The 22,350-nt window shown below is 42.7% G+C and overlaps 1 protein-coding gene across 1 annotated transcript in view; it reads right to left on the reverse strand.

Annotated features, from left to right (window-relative positions):
• LOC139923588 (testican-1-like) overlaps positions 1 to 22,350 on the reverse strand; it is an 82,328-nt gene that overhangs the window by 47,704 nt on the left and 12,274 nt on the right. The window contains exon 2 of the mRNA XM_078289218.1: positions 5,697 to 5,705. Within this exon, the coding sequence (XP_078145344.1) occupies positions 5,697 to 5,705 (9 nt within the window). The remainder of the gene's footprint in view (positions 1 to 5,696; positions 5,706 to 22,350) is intronic.

A 22,350-nucleotide genomic window follows, 5' to 3' on the forward strand; every position in this document is an offset into this window, starting at 1 on the left:
CGCATTGCAAGTTGTGGAGAGACACTTGGCACCTTTGATTTTAAGTCGGCAGCTGCACGCTTCACTGCTGCGAAAAAGCGTAAAAAGTAAAATTATATGAGCCAGCAATAGGTTATGGTTATTTTTTTGTTTATTTTCAAAGAGTTTTTATTCTATTTTATTTTATCTGAGAAAAGGCCTATAGCGAACGGAAATTATTTGATTTCAAGTCGGCAGCAGCACGCCGTAATTAAAATGTTATGAACCAGATAGGCCTAGGCCTTTTGTTTGCTTGTGAATAGTTTTTATTCTGTTTTATTTTATCTGAGAATATGTAGGCCTAAAGCTGAAGGCAATTATTTGTGTTTATGTGTTGCCCCAACAAACGCTAGCGTAATATTTATTTATTTATTTTTAAAATAGCGTTATGCATGTGAGTCTATTGACGGGACTTATTTTATTTGGAATATAATGTATAAGAAAAAGTAGCCTACTTTTCAATAAAAAATATTATAAATCTACATGCCTTGATGATGTCATTCTTTATATAGCCTGCCTATCAATTGTTTTTAAGCTCAATAAACATTTGTCCGGGACATTGAAATCTTCCAGGACACGTGGACCGGCACCAATTTTTTCTAACGGAAACCCTGGTAAGGATGCCCTCTCTTCTCACTATGCCCCCCACCGCTGCCCCAAGAGAACTGCTGTTTCCAAGCACTCCCTTGTCCGGTTTTTCAGCTACATGTCTGCTAGAGTGCGATGTATTGAGTTGAAACATCTGTTCTAACAGGCCCTGCCTGTCGCCAAGGGAGTACCTCTAACTTAGGCTCCATTCTCGGCTCCAAAGACACTGGCCGGCCCTTCCACTGACTCCATTTTGAAACTTCTTCAGGAGAGATTTTACTTACTACAGAAGCCTTTCTCCACACTGAACCATAATCTCCTGTGAAACCAAGTTCATGTGGTTTAGCAAAAAGAAGTCTTGTCCCTCAAGGTCCCATCACAACCACCAGTCATCATAATGGAGACAGCATCCTCGTAATCACCAGTCCCTCAGTCCCTCTGCCAAGTTTAGTGATTCACATGAACCACCTGAGGCAACACAATCTGTGTCTGCCAGACAATCTGTGCCTCAAGTTGTGCCCTACTGAAATGACTATTGTAGCCCAGAGTAGTGGCAACAGCAGTCACACTCCTGCATAAAGGTAATATAATGCACTCTCACACACACATACAAAACATATAGGCTTGGACAGAAAGTTATTAAAGAAAACACTCCCCAGATGGTGGTATCTTATTATTTACAGCAGAGGAACATGCTGCTGCGTTTTCCAGTCATACCCTACTGGAGAGCAAAGGTGGATTGTATTGATCCTGTCAGCTCTAATGTGCTGAAGTAACTGCACAACACTAGTCATTACTGTAGACTACAACTTTAATAGAACGATTCAATGCGAGAACAGTTTTCTTCCCCATGCTTGATTATGGTGATGTTTACAGATCAGCTGGTGCAATGTGCATGTGTGGCTAGTTGGATCATTCTGCCATCAGGTTTGTCACCAACATTCCTTACGAGACACATCACAGCAAGCTGTAATTCTTTGTGTATGATATCAAATTCATTGTCTAACACTCATTTACAAAACTACTTTCAAAGCCCCTTTCATCATCACTGTATTTGCCTAAAGCCTGAACACTGCAAAAAAACATTTAGTCTATTATTGAGTCCTAAAATTGTAATTTCCTTAAAACAAGTGAAAAAATATAGATAATTTCACTTGCTTCCAATGCAAATCTTGTTTTTAAACATTTTCTTGAAACAAGTGTCATTTTCTGCATAGTATAGTGCAGTGATCTCTGACTCGTTTCAAGATATTGACACTCATTTCTAGAAAATTCCTGAAACAGGTGAAACTGCATTGGAAACAACTAGAGTTATCTCACCTCACTGGCAGAAGTTTCCTCTTGGTTTAAGAAAAATACGATTTTAAGGCTGAACATGAGACTAAATGGCTCATTAAGATGGATGTTTTTTGCAGTGAACCCATAGAGAGGGAGTTCATTGGTGCAGGAGCAGGGAAGCCTACAGCAGCTAGGACCAGATCTGAACTGAGGATCCTCTCAAGGCAGCTTGTAAAATGCAAATCCCATAATTAACTCCCATGTCTAACATACTGCAAAATGGAAAGTAGTAGGTGTTTGACTAGTAATACATGACACACCGCACATTATCAGATTAAATTCCATGAAATTTAAAGTGGAAACTCCTCTACATTCCTCGAAAATTACTTTTTGGTCCATTTGCACGGACAATGCAATAGACATTGCAATCATTGTTATCTGTAATTTGGTAAATGTTTGACGATCCATTGCTCAGGCAGTTGAAATTCTCCATTTTACTGAGACTGCATTAACAACATGGAGCTTTGAGGATGTTTAGTCAGATCAGAGCTGGCCAAGCTCACAGCATGTAGTGCAGCAGGTCAGAGTCACTTCTGAGTCAGATGGACTGAACAGCACAGTGCTTCAGTCACCAGCAAACAAACCAAGACCCACTGGGACAGAAAACAACACAGTCGCCCTCTCTCTGGGCCTCTGCAGCTCACTTCACAGTGCTTTTCCCAGTTCCACCCATATATCACTCTCTCTAGCTTCATCTTCTTCTTTTCCCCAACTCTCCGTCTCTTATTTGTCTTTCCCATCCTCTTTCTCTTTAGCTCTTTCTGCTCCTCCTCCTTTAACTTCTCCCTTATCCCCCTTCTCTCTCACTCTCTAACACTGCTTCTTCTCCCCAAGCTTTGGGAATAAGTACTGAAGCTATAATAAGCAATGTTTTCACATTAAAATAAGAATAATATATTATAAATTATCAGTCTGTGTTTGTCTGTGACCTCGTGTGTACATGCCTATGAATTTCTTATGTTTTGGTCTAAATGCTGCATATTCTGATTCATGCCAAAAGCCAAAAAGGTCAATAAAGTGTTCTAAAATTAAAAATTCTCTCTCTTTCTCTCTCTGTTACGCTGCTTTTCTCTCGCTGAAGTTTTCGCCCGTTTCTCAGCATCGCTCACTGTTTGCCTCCATCTTTTCATCATGCCTATCTCTGCCTCTCATTAGCTCCTCTGTTTCTCTTCTCCTCTTTGCCTCCCCATGCACATTTGTAAGTCTGTCTGACTCATTTTGTTTTTCTTTGGCACTCCGATGTCTTTCTCTCTCTCTCTCACCCCATCCTCCCCAGTGTCTTGCCATCTTCTTTTCGCCCCCCTCTCCCCAGCGTCTTGCCATCTTTTTTATCCCGCTCCCAATCTCAAAATCATGTAGTACATATCAGAGGAACAGGAATGCCCTCTGTAGTGAATCATTCTGTAGACCAAACAGAGGCGAAAGCTGCTCCCGTCTGTATAAATGGGAGAATCGCAGAGCTGTAGAGAGGAAATACACCCCAGTGGTTTGCTTACAAAACCTACTGTAAGAAAGTATCTAAAATGGGGCAGGGAGATGGACAGAAACCAATGGAAAACAGAGGACTACAAAAAAAAAAGAAAATAAAGATGGCTTAAAGCAAAAAAGAGGAAGGTCTGTGGGGATGAGGATGATGTGGCTTGGCTGGTTCAGTAATGTAAGAGTGCTGAGCTGCTTTCCATCTGTCTGCCTATCTATCTGTCTGCCTCTCTGTTCGGGTTTGGCTGCCTGTGAAAGGCTGCAGGCTGCTACCACTGATAGGCACTAAGTCACTCAGCCTCTGCACTGGCTCAAACATGCATGCAAACACACACACACACACACACACACACACACTCACAAGAACATGCACATATACGCATACTGTGGTGATGGGGGCGGGCGTTTCGGCAGTTGTTTTGCTCCAGAAATGTGAAGGGCGTGCTTCAGGAGAGAGAGAAGCTGCTTCATCACTCACAGCTGGATCTAAATCACAGCTAAAGGCCCTCTTAGCTCATCACAGTGGTCCAGCTGGCTTTGACTTCTCTCTCTTCCTCTTTCTCTCTCTCTCTCTCTCTCTCTCGCTCTGTCTCTCTCTCCCCCCCAGTGAGACACCAGAAAACAACTCAGTCAGCTCCCAACTCTGCCCTTTACAGCTCACTTCCCCTGCTTGTCTTCAGTTTGTCTTTGTCCCTCCCCTCTCTTTTTAGCCCTGTCTGTCTGCTTCTTTCCCCCTAGTGCTGCTTTTCCCCCCAAGCTTTGAGAATAAGTAACAGTATTGAGAGGAGAAAAGCCGAGAGTTGTACCGTGGATCCCTTCTCTCTTTCACTCATTCTTTCTTTCTCTTCTAACCCAGAGATCCACAACCGTTCTCACTCTTACAGAACTGTACAAAAGAGCACAAATAAATTCCCTCACTTCAGTGTGATCTGTTGTTAGAGTGTTCTGTTGCCGACTATAGTGCATCCTCACTCTACGGTATACAGAAAAACACTCAAATACACAAATACATGCATGCATGTACACACACACACACACACACACACACACACACACACACACACACACAGAGAGAGCAGTGTTGTCTAGACCATCTTAAGCAGCACCTAGAGAAAGTCATATGTGTGTCAGCAGGGAGCGAGGCTGTGAGTGTCTGAACCAAAGTTAACCTGCTGGGCTGGAAAGCAGGGGCTCTACCTCCTTTATTATTGAATGAGAGAGAGAGAGAGAGAGAGAGAGAGAGGGAGAGAGAGAGAGAGAGAGAGAAGGAAACAGTAGGAGGAGGGGAGGAAAGATGCATAATGATGCCACATCTGGGGAAAATGAGACAGGAGATAATTTCATATTTTACCCAGAAAAAGGGAACGTTGGCTCACTCAGCCCAGAAGTCCTTGTTCTACGGACTACAGCTGCTAAGGTTTCAGCTAACGATTCTCTTAGTTTGACAGGTGATGAAGCCCAATTAACTACTGCCTTATGTCCTTTCCGTCACTCTATTCCTCTCTCTTCTCTCATTTCATCTCTCTCTCCCTCTCTCTCTCTCTCTCGAAGTGTGAGCAGTTATTGCTGCTGAGATCTAAGTGAAGCCAACATCATTTAGACTAGTGTAAGCCCATTATCTCTGATTCAGTGACTTCCCCTGCTCTAAATAGTCCATTCACACTCTGCTGTCAATTATGGAAACAGGCAGTCTGTGGTAATGGACACTACATCACCCACAATGAAAATGTGCTAGACATTTGGCCAATAATAAAGCATGCCATCTTAGAGTAGGACTGCAGCCACGTTGCTGAAAGTACAGTTGCAGCAGAAATCTTCATTAGTCCTCACCGGGGAATGTGATCTTACATTGCATGTAAAATAGATGGATAGAAACAAAGACAGTACTCTGCACATACGTTCCATGTGTTATTCATGCTAACAAGGATTAGAGCTTCCTCTTAGGATGTTCTCTATCCCATCTCAAACCCATCATTCCTGTTCCCACCAGCATACCAGAGCAACCTAGCTAATTCAACAGCAAGATACAGCATGTGAACTGATGATACTTAATACTTGATATATTTTAATAATGTCTAACCAGTTCTGTACCATGCTGAACTGTATGCCAGCTACCTCACCTCACTGTGCATGTTAATGAGCTACAGTGCAGCTCTGCAGCAACATGTCCACTATGAGAGAAACACTGGACCGTCTGGAGCTTCCAGCAAGGTGTTGCAGTGAATTTCAACACTCTGCTATCAAAGTATAAACACAATGAATTAGACACTTACCTCCACTTCCTTTAAATGATTGCAGAGGACAGAGGAGAGAGAGGGAGGAATAAAGGGAGGAGAGAGAAGAGAAAGAGAGAAAGGTCAGTGATAATGGTATATGTGATGTCCATCAGATCTATTACAATCCCATGCTACTCATTCTGAATACCGAGCTCAACCCAGAGATTCATTTAATAGGAATCTGATTCTTGGGGGGGGGGGGGGGGGGAATACCGCTGCACTGCTGGACACACACACACACACACACACACACACACACACACACACACCTCACTGCTGCAGGAGCGAGATAGCCTTATTTGATGTGACATGCAATTCCAAACACATCGAGGGCAAATTATACCAGCTGAGAGAGGAAGGAACAGAGAGAGAGAGAGAGAGAAAGAGAGAGAGAAAGAGAGAGAGAGAGAGAGAGAGAGAGAAATAAGCATAAGAGAAAAAGAAAGAAGGAAGAGGATGGAAAGTGATACATTCTTAGGAGAGGAGAGAAGGAAGAAATGAGGGGAGAAGGGAGGAGAGGAACAGAGGCAGCTTCCCTTCCTTTCCTCCTCTCTCTCTCTCTCTCTCTCTCTCTCACTTACGTCTGTACTGGCGGACAAACACACATTAATATAAGCATGATGCATTTTTGCCCAAATTAAGTGGCTCTTTGAGAGCATGCTATTAGCAAGCACAGCTGATGGTGTGTGTGTTTAGATGGTTTGTAAGTGTGCATGTATTACAGAAAGGATTTGGAGAGCATGAGAATGAGATTCACCCTCATGAGAGACAGGAGTTAATTTTTTTGCAAAATGTTTCTTGTCTTTCTGATTTCTGTACCATCTGGACGTTCCCCCACCTTGCTGCATGTTGCTATTTATTGTTCAGTTAATTTTGATCTGCAGCTAAATGCATTTTGTGTGTACAATATGACAAAGCCTCTCATCAGCTCTAATGACACAACAACACCTACTGTAAAACTTAAATCCAGCATGGGACTCTAGTTTAGATGTTTAAGATGCTCTTCTGCTGCTCTTTACTAGCTAATGTTAGTGAAGGATCAGAGTGACTGCTACAAGCCCGATTATTATTCAGTCTAAGTCTCAAGAATGACCTTTCCTTCCCCAAGACCCTCATTAATATTTAAGTATGCTCATCACTCAAGCATTAACAGGCACCTTAGCCCACGCTGCATCTGCCCCAATGTCATTCAAACACTTCAAAGTGATTACAAGGTGATAAAACTGTGACTTTTATGAACATATTCTCTTTTTATGGCCCCTCCCTCATTCTCTGCATAACTAATAAATAACTGGGTTATCTCAGCATCTCTTCCTAGGCGAAGGGCAGACATTCCACCAGTAGTTATTAGCTCTCACATTTCTCCAAATTCGTATGACCACAGTGAAATTATCAGCCTGGCCGTTAGTTTGCAGTAACGGCCATGAAAAGGCCAATGCAGAAAATGAAGTATACAATGTATTCAGCAGTGGACAGCATATAAAACAACATTTACGAATTTAGAGTTTAACAACATTCCCAGTCTAGCCAGGCCATGCTCATGGAGAGACCAGTGTGGTACTCAGCATTGATAGCTCGCAAAGCACAAGCTTACACACACACACACACACACACACATACACCCACACACACTGCACTGATTCTAACGCTGGAGTTGGAGGGAGGATGAGCCTCCTGCAAGATATGCATGATGGTGATGAATATTTAATCAAGGCTTATTCACCTTAACAACATGATACCCAGATTCTGACTTTAACTTCAATCAATTTGTATGCGTCTTTCCTAATGCACCAAACAACCTGTAATATGTGTAGCACTCCGACTGGTTTCCTGTAAAACATGTACAACACAAATCTGAATACTCTGCATACTAATAAATGTCACACATTAAATAGGATATAATCACTGAGTCACAACAACATGAAGAAACTTAATTAGATTGTTCAATGCTGTTGATTGGTCTATGAATTATTAGAATGGTATTTATTTAATTTGATGACTCTCCACAACTAAGTGAACAAGATCATTAAGAAAGAAAGGTAGTGCAATATGATGAGTTTAACAGGCAGCCAGTGTTCAATGGACAGGACTTCGATCATTGAGTTGTACCACTAATTTGTAGAGCCACATGGCACAGCTGACATCCCTCCAGTGTTACTCCAGGTAACATGCGCCCTTTGCATCCTGGCAACAGGTGCTGTGTCAGCTGGACAGGGTGTCCACTTCTTAATGACGAGTACATGCATCAAAGAATGTACTGACCAGACACTGACACACAAAGAGAAGAGGCACGATCAAGGACAGATTCCATTGTGTTGCTTTCAGTGCCATCAACCGTACATATGTGATCATCAGGGTGCAGAGCACACAGATTTGTAGGCATAAAGACAACATTTCAATAAACATTAAAGGCGTATGGTATGTAAAGGCTATGCTTCAGCCAAAAGATATGACAATGAGAAGTGTATTGCCCAATTTTCCACCATACAAATGGGAAGGACAAAGAAAGGCAACGTTTTGAACAAGGCTGTTCGCCCATAATCCTCAGTGAGTACATTGAATGGGCACATTCAAAAGTCTGAATAGATACAGCTCAAGAAAAGGTTTAAAACCAGTTTCGAGGCATGCTGTGGGCACTTGTAGGCAGACAAATGCTGTGAGGCCTTAGCTAAGAGGAGAATTGGAAACAGCTTAAAAGGTGGAACAAGAGGTTTCACTGGAACTGTATTTAACCAACCAGCCAGCCAGCCAGCCAGCCAGCCAGCCAGCCAGCCAACCAACCAGCCAGCCAGCCAACCAACCAACCAGCCAGCCAGCCAGCCAGCCAGCCAGCCAGCCAGCCAGCCAACCAACCAGCCAGCCAGCCAACCAACCAGCCAGCCAGCCAGCCAGCCAGCCAGCCAGCCAGCCAGCCAACCAGCCAGCCAGCCAGCCAGCCAGCCAGCCAGCCAGCCAGCCAGCCAGCCAACCAGCCAGCCAGCCAGCCAGCCAGCCAGCCAGCCAGCCAGCCAGCCAGCCAGCCAGCCTTCCTACCCTCTTTCTCCTGCTCTCCCTGTTCATACTGTATTCTTTTGATTCTTGATTCACTCCTGTTATTACACAAACCGATGTTCGGCAAGATCTGTCCATATACACATATTTTATGCATGTAAACATAACTTGTTGAAGCCATAATGTATGTATGTTTTATATTTTGTTGATAGTGTTATGTTGCTCATGTATTTGTCACTGCTTGCATTGTCTTTTGTTAACTTTGAACCCTGGGTGGAGTGTTGGGATACAGAAGCACTTAAGTGAGCTCATGGGAACAGGAAGCCAGGTGTTGCAGGCGGGGGAAGCAGACAGTGTTTGACCGTTTTTATACTGCAACGTAGCGTAATGCGCCGAACTGCTGTGCTGTGTTGATTCTGTCCATTTGTCTCTGTGTGTGCGTGTGTGTGTGTGTGTGTGTATGTGTGTGTGTGTGTGAGTGTGAGAGAGAGAGAGAGAGAGAGAGAGAGAGAGAGAGAGACGATGATCATGTCAGAATGTGTATCAATGTGTCAATGTGTCAGTATAGCGGTTTATGTGGTTTGTGTGTGTATGTGTGTCTGTTTTTTCTGTCACTAGCTCATGGCAGAATGCGTGTCTATGCATCTATGAAATGAGAGAGAGAGAAAGAAAGAGAAAGGGAGAAAGTAAAACAGAAGCGTGGGGGTTTTTGTGTTTGTGTGTTGAACTTTCAATGATGATGAGCTAGATACTGATGATGTCAACACACACACAGACACAGACACACACACGCCAAGGACCTCTCCATAGCTTGAGTAGGCCACTAGGGAGTCATTATAGTGAGCTATGGCTCACACTAAGTAGTTTACTTACAAGTACACAGTATGAAACAGGAGGCTGACAAGTGAGGTTAATCATACTCCTGTGTTAAAACATAAACACTGCAGTTGGACAATTCATTTTGGCAAAAAAAAAGAGAAATGTGAATAAGACGGTATAGTGGAAAAAGAGCACTTGATAAAATCTACAAATCAAATTCTACACCAACATAATGATGCAGAAATGAAGATGCTGATTTAGCCAGTCTAAGCACCTCAGGCAGGTCGTTCTAAAGTCTAGGAGCCCTGATGGTAGAGTCCCGATTGCCTTTTGTTTTTAATCTTGACAAGAGGGACCTGGCCATGTGATTAGGCTCATATGGGGTCTAGAAGTCCTAAAGGTGGTCTAGAAGGTGCTAAACTCATCTTTCCCTTAAAAGAGATAAAAGTAATAAAAGTGGAAAAAATGTAAGCAATGCAAAGTTGCTAAAATTGGGGTTATGTGATCTTTTGGATCTTGTCTTTTGAGCAAAGATTGAACCAATACCAAAGTTCAGTATTGAATTGCTGCACTGCTCCACTGTTATTAAATTGTGTGTGTGTGTGTGTGTGTGTGTGTGTGTGTGTGTGTGTTTATGTATATGAGAGAGAGAGAACTACAGAACTAGACAGACAGAAGCCTAATTACAGTAGAGCCTGTATAGAATTGACCACACTGGTTTTAATATTATCTTGTAGAGCTCGGGGATAAAGCTATCTTTATAACAATCATAATGATATTTTCCACAATAATGACGATGACAGCAGGAGAGCATTACTTTCTTATAAAATATATATAAGATAGAGGAACACAAAGGCTAAAATTAGTATATAAAAAAGCTCCATTGCCACTTTTGACTCCCAGACCAATGTTTCCTAACACAGTCTCAAAATATTTTAATAATAAGGACAAACTCTGAAATGTAGATTACATGTCGTGGACACAAATATTGTGAACCTTACCGGTATGTTACTCCACCATGAACTGGATTATATGGATTATAGCACAAATTGGACACACCACTTTCACCTGTTTGTCATGTGAAAAGTTTAGCTAACGGTTAAAGTCGAGATGACATGAAAAATGCCTCTTTAACCCTTTTAGATCACATCCCTGGTCATATTGTCCACCTATTTAAAAATATATGCCAAAAAAAATACAAAAAATCAATTTCTTTGTATTCTTATATCAAAATTCAATCGTGTTTTCTTCCTGTAAAACAAAATATGCCGTGTGCTTACGTAAGCATGCCCATAACCAATTTCAACCAATAATATCATGACATCCACCCATCAGTCAATCTTCAACTTTTACCGCACAGAGCTAAGATTCATTAGTTAGCTAGCTAGCAAAAGCATGGTACTTCGGTGTGTCTTCGGGTGTTATGACATGCCCACTTTTCAACGTTCAAATCAAATTCCTCCCAACGTTATGTCCCGCCTGTCTTTCCTGTTTCACTCGGAAATACGTCACGATACGGAAGTTAGATACTCTCAAAATGCCGTTTAAGTTTAGTTTAACAACTTTGGCTATGGTTATGGTTAGGGTTAAGGTTAGGCCACTAAAACTTTGGTACAGGCTAGGCAACTAAAGCATTAGGGTAAGGTTTTGGTCATGGTTAAATAATTTTTTTTTTAAAAATCACTAAAAACTTAAACTTCACTCACAGTAGGAATCTTCTTGGTGTGAGTTGAGAATTTAACCCGGGTTGTCGGAGTTGAAAACAAATGTAAACGCATTTTAAGATTCGTCCTCATTTCAAGAAAAGTTGTGAGACCGGCTTCTGTTTCCCCTCCATGTAGCCTTACTGCAGCAGAGAGGCATGTCAGGTCAACCTACAGCAGATCTATGTCAGGGGAAGCCACAGGCTGTGGAGGTAGAGCTATGAATAATAGATAGGACAGCATATCTCTCGATTAGCCTACTAAAGGCCTGCTGCCACTGGCTGTTTCGGATGAAGGAAGGAAGGAAGCAAGATAGGAAGGAAGGAAGAAAGGAAGGAAGGAGGGGTGATTAAAAGAGAGACATAAAGGAAGGGTAGAGGGATGTCTTAGTGACTGACAGATTGCTGCATCAGTAGATGTGATCAGGAGCCACCAGAATGTAGAAAATAATGGATAGAGGTAGAAAAACTTTAGCAGAAACAAGTAGGAGTGTGTTGACCAAAACAATCCTGAAAAATGACTTCCCTGCAAATATAAATAAGTCCATTACTGGTTGAAATTTGAATGGCTGAGGAAATGAGTAGCTACTGTCTTTTTCTCTAAATGTCTGTTGTTTTCTGTTTCATTCTCACTCTGTCTCTCCATCTTTTTCAGCTGACAGATGTTGCTGTACCATAACTGCTGAGCAGGATATAGATCTTTAGAACGAGTATTATGAGCTGTTAAGAGCCCACCTGTTTCTACTCTACTGTGTGTGTGTGTGTGTGTACCTTTATGCTGATGTACACTGTGTCTGTCTCAGGCTTTGCCAAACTAACTCAGAGTCAAATGAAAGCGGATAGAACATCCACTCCAGGCCACAGCCTGGTTGTCAAACAAAATTCTTTACAAAGTAGTTTGGGGTTTGCTGTAGAAAAAAAAATCCACCTCCATTTTTCACTTTGGTATGGAAAAAAATCTTGTTTATTTTTCACTGTGTGGGCTTTTCTGGAGGTCACAGAAACTAGATTTACAGTAAATGCTGAACTCAGCCAGAATCCCAACCAGCCAATGTTTCCTTCCCTTTAGGGGCCCTTATATAAATAATGGAATATAGTATTGCTGTAGCCTACAGTATACATAATGATCAGTAACTCAGATATTAATTCTGGTTTGTAATTGTGTGACTACACAAATGCTGAATTAATTCGAAAATCCATTGTTAATTTAAAACATGTTAATTTTACCTTCCCCTTACTGGAAACAGAGAGAGAAATTAGAAAGGTAAAAAAGCCTGCAGGCTGTGGAGGACAGAGTGGTCATAGATAAACAGAGACAGAGAACAAGAGAGAGCAAGAGAGAGAAGACTACACTTCTGTTAGAGCTGCAAATTGAACATCAGGAAATCAGTGGGCAACAAAATATCTCATGGCCCCCCTACAGATTCAAGATTCAAGAGATGTATTTGTCACATGCATGATTGTACATGTACAACAACAGTAAAATGTGGTTGCAACAACTCCGACAACTGTGCAAATAGGGAACGTAGTAACAGGATATCAATAATAATATATAATAATATAAAGCTATATACAGGGAAAAATGACAAGTATCATAAAAGCTATATGTACATAATAACATAGGATAGAAATAAAAAATAAATAAAAAAAATAAAAAAGCAAGGAATAGATAAAAAAGTAGAAAGGTGGCCAGTTATAAACAATTTACAATTTACAATTATCAGTGTCTGGTGTAAATGTCCTGGAGGCAGGGCAGTGCTGTCCTGGTGATACGTTCAGCGCAATGGATCACACTGTGAAGGGCTTTCTAGTCCTGAGACCTGCAGTTGCCGTACCAGGCAGTGATGCTCCCAGAGAGCACAGACCCTACTGTGGCGGAGTAGAAGGATTTCTGCATCACTGTGGAGATCTTGAACTTCCTCAGCCGCCTGAGGTGATACAAGCGCTGCCTTGCTTTCTTCACCAGGGTGGAAATGTGTGTGGACCATGACAGGTCCTCAGAGATGTGAACTCCAAGGTACCTGTAGCTGCTCACTTTCTCAACCGGGGTCCCGTTGATCATAAGTGATGTGTAGTGGATACTCTGCTTCTCCCTCCTGAAGTCCACCACCATCTCCTTGGTCTTGGAGACATTCATGTCCAAGTTGTTGTCCCTACACCATGATGACAGCAACTCCACCTCATCCAGATAGCCTGTCTCGTTGTTATTGGAGATCAGGCCTACCACCACTGTGTCATCTGCGAATTTCACAATGATGTTGGAGTTAGGTGTAAAGGGAATAGAGCAGTGGACTCAGGACGCAGCCTTGGGGGGCACCGGTGTTGAGGGTTCGGGAACTGGAGGTGCAGTTTTCAATCTTCACCACCTGCGGTCTGTCAGTCAGGAAGCTCTGGACCCAGGAGCATAGTGAGGAGCTTAGCCCCAGGTCCCTGAGCTTGGTGATCAGTCTATACAGCATTCAACATTAATGGGTGTCCAATTGTCCAATTGGTGGACAATTTAAAAAAAAAATCACAACTGCATGGGTCAAAAAAGCAAGTACTCTGATGTAAGTTCAGTCGTATGTTCTTTCTGTGTGACATTGCCATATTTGTTTCAGTAAGTAGTGTGTCACCACTATTAGACTGTGTAAGATGTGTGATTGGTTTAGAGTCATGCAGAGTGAGCTTTGACAACACAACGCTCAAGTCTGAGGAGATGAGTGAGAAAGCTGAGTGAGAAAGCTTCAAGTCAAGCCCACTGTTGCCAACTTGGTCCAAGAGGCACCAAGTGGCACCATCATCACAGCCAGTGTGTGAGAGGCAAATGACATGAGGAAAGGGAGAGGGAAGCCAGAGGGAAAGGAGGAAAGTCATTGAGGAACAAATACACTGAAGACAACATAACCATAGATCAACAAAACATGAAGTGACATAAGGGTATATTAGGTGGTCTCTTTACCAGAACAGTGCTCAAACACACACACACACACACACACACACAAACAGCTGTGAGCAGTGAACTCTTTTCACACCGTTTCACAGGAGGCTAAAAGGCTTACTCAGGAACAAAGTGATGGAGGCAGCGAGAGAAGGAGGCAGATGAGAGAAAAGAAGGTGCTGAAGTAGTGAGAAAATGCGAAAGAAGAAGAGATGTCGAAAAAGCTGCAGAGAAAGAGAGAGAGGGGGAGAGAGAGAGAGAGAGATGTAGCAATGGACAGAGACAACAACAGGAGAGAGAATTTGAGTGTGGAAACATTACAGCAAACTGCTACAGAGAGAGAGAAGCAATATTCCTATATGGAGAAAAGCCCTGTCACGTAACTGGATAATTTTGAGTTATATTGTGTACTCTAATTTACTTTTTTAGTGTACCCACTTTCCCTCAACCTGTTTCGTCTTCTTCTACTTCAGTACTCAGTATTGTAGGAATGTCTTTCAACAACCTCCACAAAATGTGTATGAACTTGTTGCATTCAGCAGATGCAGGTGGAGAGAACAACAGTGATAGTGTTAGCAATAGCATAACAACACGGACAGAAATTACAGTATTCGTGGCTGTGAAATGAACTGCTTAAACTTTGTGCTTGAGTGCTGCAGCTTTACATGTTTTCTGATTTCATTCCGTGTAACCATTAATTAGACTAACACAAACATCAAGTTATAAGCATTCTTTTTTTTTTCAAGTGTGCAAAACTTTCTCACAACCACAGAACCTCAGACATGAGTACAAATGCATTCCCGCAAAGATTCAAAATGGGCTTCAACCTTTCAAAACTACGTTTCAAGCTTTCAAATTGTGTGAGAGATATCTGTGTGATATGAGTGATAAGGCCAGAGGGCAGAAGTTCACAGCCTTTCAGCTGAGGCATTCAAGACACTTTAAAAGAGGAAGACACGAGGAGAGAGCGTGCAGACACCTCTGTATGACCTACCTACCTCTTCCCCAATCGCTCTATCATTCTAGCCATCTATTATCTCTGCCTCTCATCACTCTCTGTCTCTCTCTCTCCAAAACAAACACCACCGAGACTCTAATGAGCCCCCCTGAGATACAACCCTCCCACTGGGCTGTTTGCACCAAGGGAGACTGGTTTCACCCTACAAAGGTGAGGCAAGGAGTTGTCACGGGAACTGCGACATAGCAACCACCCCAGTATGATGTCATAAAGAAAGCTTCAGGCTGCAGGTCCACTGGAAACTTTATTCAGTGCTGACTCCTTCCTCTTGTTGTTTTCAGTTTCAGTTTTCAGAGAGGACGTGCTGTGAGCTGGGCATGTTTTTAGTGCTTGGAGCACCAAGCGCTAGAAATTATTATCTTTTAACTTTCAGCAAAAGAGTGCCACACTTCAAACTAGTTTTCACTGAAAGCATAGGAACAGCAGGAGTCACTGCCAGCACGCCCTACATGTATCTGTCTAGCACTGCTAAAAGCCTGAAAGAAGAAAATGTGCCTGGTGGACACTGTGGGTAACTCATTGATCTCGACGTGATGTCAGAAAACGAAAGTAAAAGTAAAGTCTTTCTGTCTTTTCTATCAGCTATGAATTAGAATGTCAGCCTCAGCCACCAAACAAACAACCCAGTCGTTGAATGGAAAACCTTGTATTTTCACACATAATGATGCCATTTTGCAGTGGTTTAACCACCAGAGTATGCTAACAGATTTTGTCCTTTTTCTGACAGCCTTGACGGTACCGAGCTGCTCTTCTTCCATTCCAAATCCCAAACACTTCCTTATCACCATTGCCAATACCACAGTAACTCAAGTCCAGATGACCAACTTCAACCTCCAAAAAACAAGCCACTCCGGTAGGTAAAAGACTGACACCTCCTCATGGGAGCTTTCAAGTAGGTTATCCCCAAGTTCTTCAACCAATAACAAAACTACATTAAGTGCACCCATAGTACCACTGCAAATAAAGCACTACCTCATGAAATAATATGAATGTGAACAATGCACATATTAATACAACACCTTATTTTAACATTTTCCTTTGAAACTAACCTAACCACAGCCTAACTACAGGACCTGGATTCAATCTCCCATGCAGCCATATCTGGCAAAGAATTCTTGAGCAAGGGATTCCCATTTGCTAAATACCTGGGATTTTCGCCTGTTACTGCCTCATGCAGGAGGGTGGTTGGGTTTGTAATAACCACATCTTTAACCGTTCCTACTGGCTGCCGAGAAACTAATTTTTTTCTGCTATAGGGAGCTCTCTTATGTCAGCATAGGTCGCTTCTGGAAAGTCAGCTGACAATGAATACACCCCTCCATCAGCCCAAATGCATCTATTCAATTGGTCATCTGCTCTTCCTCCACCCCTTCCCCATTTCCCTCCATCTCTCTCCAATAGCTGCTTGTGAACAATAAGAAATGATTTATGTGTGTGAGTATGTGAACTATTACCACTACTATGCAATAGCAAAAGGTTTCTCTCTCTCTCACACACACACACACACACACACACACGTGGACAGTACAACATGAAAGCTAGTTCACAACAGAGAAGAAAGGGCTGCATAAAGTAGTTTTTGCCGATTCATGGTGAATGAATAGTTCACCATTCACATTCTTCAGGCTTTCTATTCTCTTCATAGTCCTCCCTTTCCCGGGCCCTCTCTCTCTCTCTCTCTCTCTCTCTCTGCAGTGCGTAAGGGGTATGGTGATAAATTATGTAAAGCACAAGATTCAAAATTGCATGGAAATACTTAAGCAAGCCTATCCCGTGCAGCAAACAGGAGAATAGTTTCTCTAACCAGCGCGTCATCATGCAGCCGAGGCCAGACGGCCGTCGATGTTAACACAGTCAAACACAGACATCACTTCCAGATATTAATGACACCAAAACAATTGGAGCTCTCACTGCAATTAAATGAAAGTCAAGGACTTTATGAGCAGGAAAGAGGAAAACCAATGCTCCTTCAGCCATATCTATCCTATTCTGGCTCAGCATCTCTGGTATTTTACACCACAATGATAGATGTTCTCAATAAGCCAAATAACTTCTGGTCCTGTGAATGGAGTGGATTGAATGACTGTGTGTGTCTGTGTGGTGGATAATACCGGATATATATTTCCTGGGAGATTTTACTGTTGGTCAAATAAATCTTCAACTCATCCACACGGCTCCAATAACCAAAGCAAAGCCATATTTCCAATAATCTCCACACTGACATTTAGTCTCCCTCTTTGGAACAAGTCTGTACCAGTTAAAGCTCGTCCTCTCCCCCAGACTGTTGTTAATTCGAGACAGAATGAGTCGAGCACAGAGTGAGGTGAATGATAGATCAAACCTGTGATACGGCCTCAGTCAATAAGCAGAGTAATCAGAAAAACAATCATCACCACCATCATCACAACAGTTATGATCACAATAAGAGGCATCATCATCATAAAGCTGACAGACGTGATAATAGCAGAGTGGAGCAGTAAATGTATTGGACGTGAAGGATTCAGACTTCAAGCAGACATATGTGTGTGTGTGTGTGTGTGTGTGTGAGAGAGAGAGAGAGAGAGAGAGAGAGAGAGAGAGAGAGAGAGAGCGAGAGAGAGAGAGAGAGAGAGAGAGAGTCTAGGTGATCACCAGTGAGTGGGCCTAACAGCCTGTGGTTTTATGGGTCTAATTCCAGCAGGCTGCTGTGAGCCAGTCAGCTCTTTTACAGCAGCCTATCTGGAGCTGACTCCTCCTCTCCGGCCTCCAGCTGAATCATCACTAATCTATCAGACTATTTGCAGAAACAAGAGGAGGAGAGGGAAGAGAAGAGAAGCTCCACAGACTGCTGGAAGATGACAGAAGGTTGGACTGTTAGATATACTGGCATACCTTGTTTTTACTGGGGATCAGAAGCACAAGGAGACAAAGAAACCAGCTGCTAGGATGGTAGAGGCTACAGTAACGTGTGTGGAGCTGAATCTCAGAGCTTTTTCTCTGATTTCCTCATCCTCTCTTCTTGACTCCTCTTAAAAACTCATTGGATGAGAAGGTGTAGAGGGTAGAAACACTGCTGCTCTCGTCCAATGAGATTTGGATCAGTTGTGATCTAGAGGAGATCAGGGATCTGGACGGAGATCAGACCTGACTCAGTCTGGAGAGAGTCAAACATCATCTGGGTTCGAAGGTCACATTGATCTTAATGGATCATTCTTTTTTACACTTTGGAATGAAAACACACCGAATCAAGTTGAACTTCTGGACACATCTGGATCAGACTGAAATAGATTCAGTTACTCTACTGGGATTAATTGATCTTATCTAAAGTCCAGACACCACTCACTACATCTGGCAGGCAAAAACCCACATTCAATGTACTTATGGTTTTAATTGGTAACTGACTCAGACATCGTCCTATGCTAACTATGCTAACAACATATTACAAGTTTGGTACTTTGCTAACTTGACCAAATACTAAAGGTCTGGTACTATGCTAACCTTACATGTTAAACATTTTGTACAGTTTAGAATTAGGCTACTAGCACCCTCAGATATTTTGCGAGGGAGATGGGAAAACGTTTTTGAATGACAGAATCGGGTAGTGTGTGATCCCTCGTCTTCATGTGTGATGCCCCAGCTGTGTCCCGTCGCGTAGTCTGAACAGCCTCTCAGCCGGACGGCAAGCAGACCAGTCGTTAAGTCTGTACTGCCCTCATCAGGCAAGACATGAACAGTCTTGTAGTCTGACATAGGCTTAAACACTCACACTAAATGGAATCTACAGTGGGAGAGAGCAACACTGCTTCAAATAAATAGAGAGAGGAGAGGAGAGGAGAGGAGAGGATGGAGAGAAGGGGATTGGAAGCAGAGCTGACATATTGGAAAACAATAGGGAGGGGTATATGGGAAAAAACAATCCAGCAGGAGACAAGGGTTAATAAATATCAAGCAGACCCAAACTGTAGAAGGGAGGGGTACCTAACATTCATACATATCCATCCTCCAGCTACAACTAAGTCAAAAGCAACAGGAGCCACATGATGGAAACCCTCCCATGTCCCATATTGGCTCAGAGACAAGAACTATGGAGGAAGTTTCTGACCAGCAGAAACAGAAAATCACCAGTGACATTCAAGCTGCAGGCCAAACAACTAATAGGCTCTACCCCGCTTATCAGTATACTGCACCCACTGCCAGCCCAGAGGACACACACACACACACACACACACACACACACACACACAGGCAACCTCCCACTCCTGGAAACGGCTGAGAGCTTTACAAGTTAAGCCAGTTAAGCATTGTGTTGTTTAACGGATGAGGAGGAAGATGAGGGTTTGGGAGGAAGGATCTGTGTCATTTGTTCAAGAATCTATTTAGCATTCAGTGGCTAACAGCTGAAACAGTGGAGAGAGATTATGGAAGGATCTCGCCACCTTGAGTAGGATCTCACAGGCATGGCTGCCGCTCTGTCCACGACACACACATACATCACCGCAATCTGCATTACACACACACACACACACACACACACACACACACCAGACTGCCACAACAGCAGAATTATCTGCATACACACACATCTAAAATGTATTCCTCGCCTACAAAATGTGTGCGCACCTCTATGAGTGTGGGTGGGTGTATCTATGTGAATGAGCGTGTGTGTGTGTGCGTGTGCGTGTGCGTGTGTGTGTGTGTGTGTGTGTGTGTGTGTGTGTGTTTGTATTCTTACTGTGTATCTGAATGCTTGGCTAAGCTGATCTAAACGTCTATAAGTCTGTGAGTTCAATAATGCAATTACACAGCCTTTCAAAACTCTAAACGTGCGTCTGCATGCATGCATACCTACCTGTGTGTGTGTGTGTGTGTGTGTGTGTGTGTGTGTGTATGTGTGTGTGTGTGTGTGTGTTTTACATGAACACTATGGCTCCAAGGACAAATCCAATGCAGATTCTGTGCAGCACAGAGCAGAGGAGGGCACAACAAAACAGTGTGTGTGTGTGTGTGTGTGTGTGTGTGTGTGTGTGTGTGTGTGTACTAGGTAAGAAGCAAAATCACAACATTGCTCCCTAATTTGCTCCCTGAAGACATAATCAATGAAATAAAGATAAAGAGATAAAAAAATTGAGAGAGAGAGAGAGAGAGAGAGAGAGAGAGAGAGAGAGAGAGCGAGAGAGAGAGACTTTGACAGACTTTGCTCCAATGTTTTCATGGAGGCTTTCTATCAATTACAAACTATGAATACTGAGGGAATCTTTTTCTTTTCTCAGGTGTTCTTGATTCATATTTTTAAAGCTATAGAACAGCTGATATTAAATGTCTGGTAAATAGGGAAGAAGGTAAGGAATGGGTGAGCAGTTGACAGGGAGAAAGCATCCACAAACAAGAGACCGTGACAGACTTGTGAAGAGGAGATAGAAAGAAAACAGGATAGAGGGTGCAGAGAGAGTTAGAGAGGTATAAGAGAAAAGCCACAGAATGGATTGAGAGAGCGTGAAGAAGAGAGAGGGGAGACAGGCTTTTTCTCTCTTTAATGAAGTTAATTGACTCCACAGTGGTAATGATGCAGTGGGAAGACAAGCAGGACAGACCGCAGACACCCCGCGCTCTCTCTCTCTCTCTCTCTTTCTGTCCTTCTTACAGTTTAATTACCATTCATCACAAACTCCACACAAGGCTGCTGATTGACATTCTGTCTGAGGCCAGAGATTAGCGCTGTGTTTGTTTCTCTGTGAGCAGTAGGATTCATTTCTGCCTCTAATGACTTAGCTGGCTCTTAATGGATGATAGAAATAATGGAGCTGTCACTGCCAAAACTCAAAGAAAGTCCTCCAAAAGAAATCATGGACAAGCTCCTATCTGCGCCTCTCCAAATCCATTTATTCTTCTAGCAAGAAGAATTCATAATGCATGCGTGCGAGACTGGTGATTGTTTTCCAAACACCTTCTTTCACTATAGCAGACAAGGCCACATGCTTGCTATTGAAATTCACTGTTACTGACAGCAGATTTGTCTGTGTTTCAGTGGGAGAGCCTTGATGGGAGGCTCTTGCTTATGCAACTCCACAGACATCAAGGTAACAACCAGCTGTGTCTGTTTCAGGTTTTATAAGGAACATCATACCTTTGTATGCCCACACACTAACTTCAAAAGAGTTACATCAAAATCCATAAACTTTTACCTTTTACCTACTACTTTGCAGTGGTGAAATAGAACTTAATAGAACTCTATGAGTGGTGACTTGGGGGAGAAAGTAGAGAGGAAGAGCTACAAATCTCAGCTACCACTCTCTCCAGGCTGGAGTAGTAACCAAGGCCCTGCCTGTTTGCACATACACATACACACAAAGGAGACGCACCAGCTGGCCAGCAGCAGCGTACGTGTGTGTGTGTGTGTGTGTGTGTGTGTGTGTGTGTGTGTGTGTGAGTGAGAGAGAGAGAAAGAGAGAGAGCGAGAGAGTGTGTGTGTGTGTGTGAGTGAGAGAGAGTGAGAGAGAGAGAGAGAGAGAGAGAGAGAGACAGAGAGAGAGAGGCAGCAGCTAAAGAAATCTCACTTATTTTCAACACTGCCATACAACAGACACATTCAGTGATGTGAAGCCACATCTGACTATATGAATGTCTGATATCAGTCAGAGTTAAATAATGAATTCCTTGGTAGAATCCAATATCAGTAACTGGAAAAAATCACTCTATAGTCACAGAAACGTACAAAAGCTCTTAGTCTTATGTCAGTCTCTGAGCATCTGCGTGAAAAGCAACACACTCTGTCAAGCCTGCAGTCACACATGGGGAGTATGCACACATACACACCTACATAAACACACAAAGTAACGTATCGCTGAACCATTGACTTACCTGTGCACCATCGATTCGATGAGAGGGGAGGGACAGGCAAGACATGAAAGAGAAACAAAACCACAGGTCATGAACGGACATTCTTCTATGGCAGGAGCCAGGGCACGCAAACACTCACACACACACACACACAAAAGCATTCCCTCCGTGTTACATATTCAGTGACTCCAGAAATAATAAAGCCCTGCCCACTTGGACACTTTGTCAGTTTAGCTCTTAGTCTTTAGGTTAGTTCTTGAAGGTTTGCTATTAATTAGCATATTCATGACTGCAGTTTAGTTCCACACCCGCTGAACAGAGCAGTTGAGCAGATGCTCTTCCGCTACAACAAACAGTTGTTTAATTAGTTTAATTATTGTAAATT

This window comes from Centroberyx gerrardi, chromosome 16 (genome assembly GCF_048128805.1).
Source record: "Centroberyx gerrardi isolate f3 chromosome 16, fCenGer3.hap1.cur.20231027, whole genome shotgun sequence".
Lineage (NCBI taxonomy): Eukaryota > Metazoa > Chordata > Actinopteri > Beryciformes > Berycidae > Centroberyx > Centroberyx gerrardi.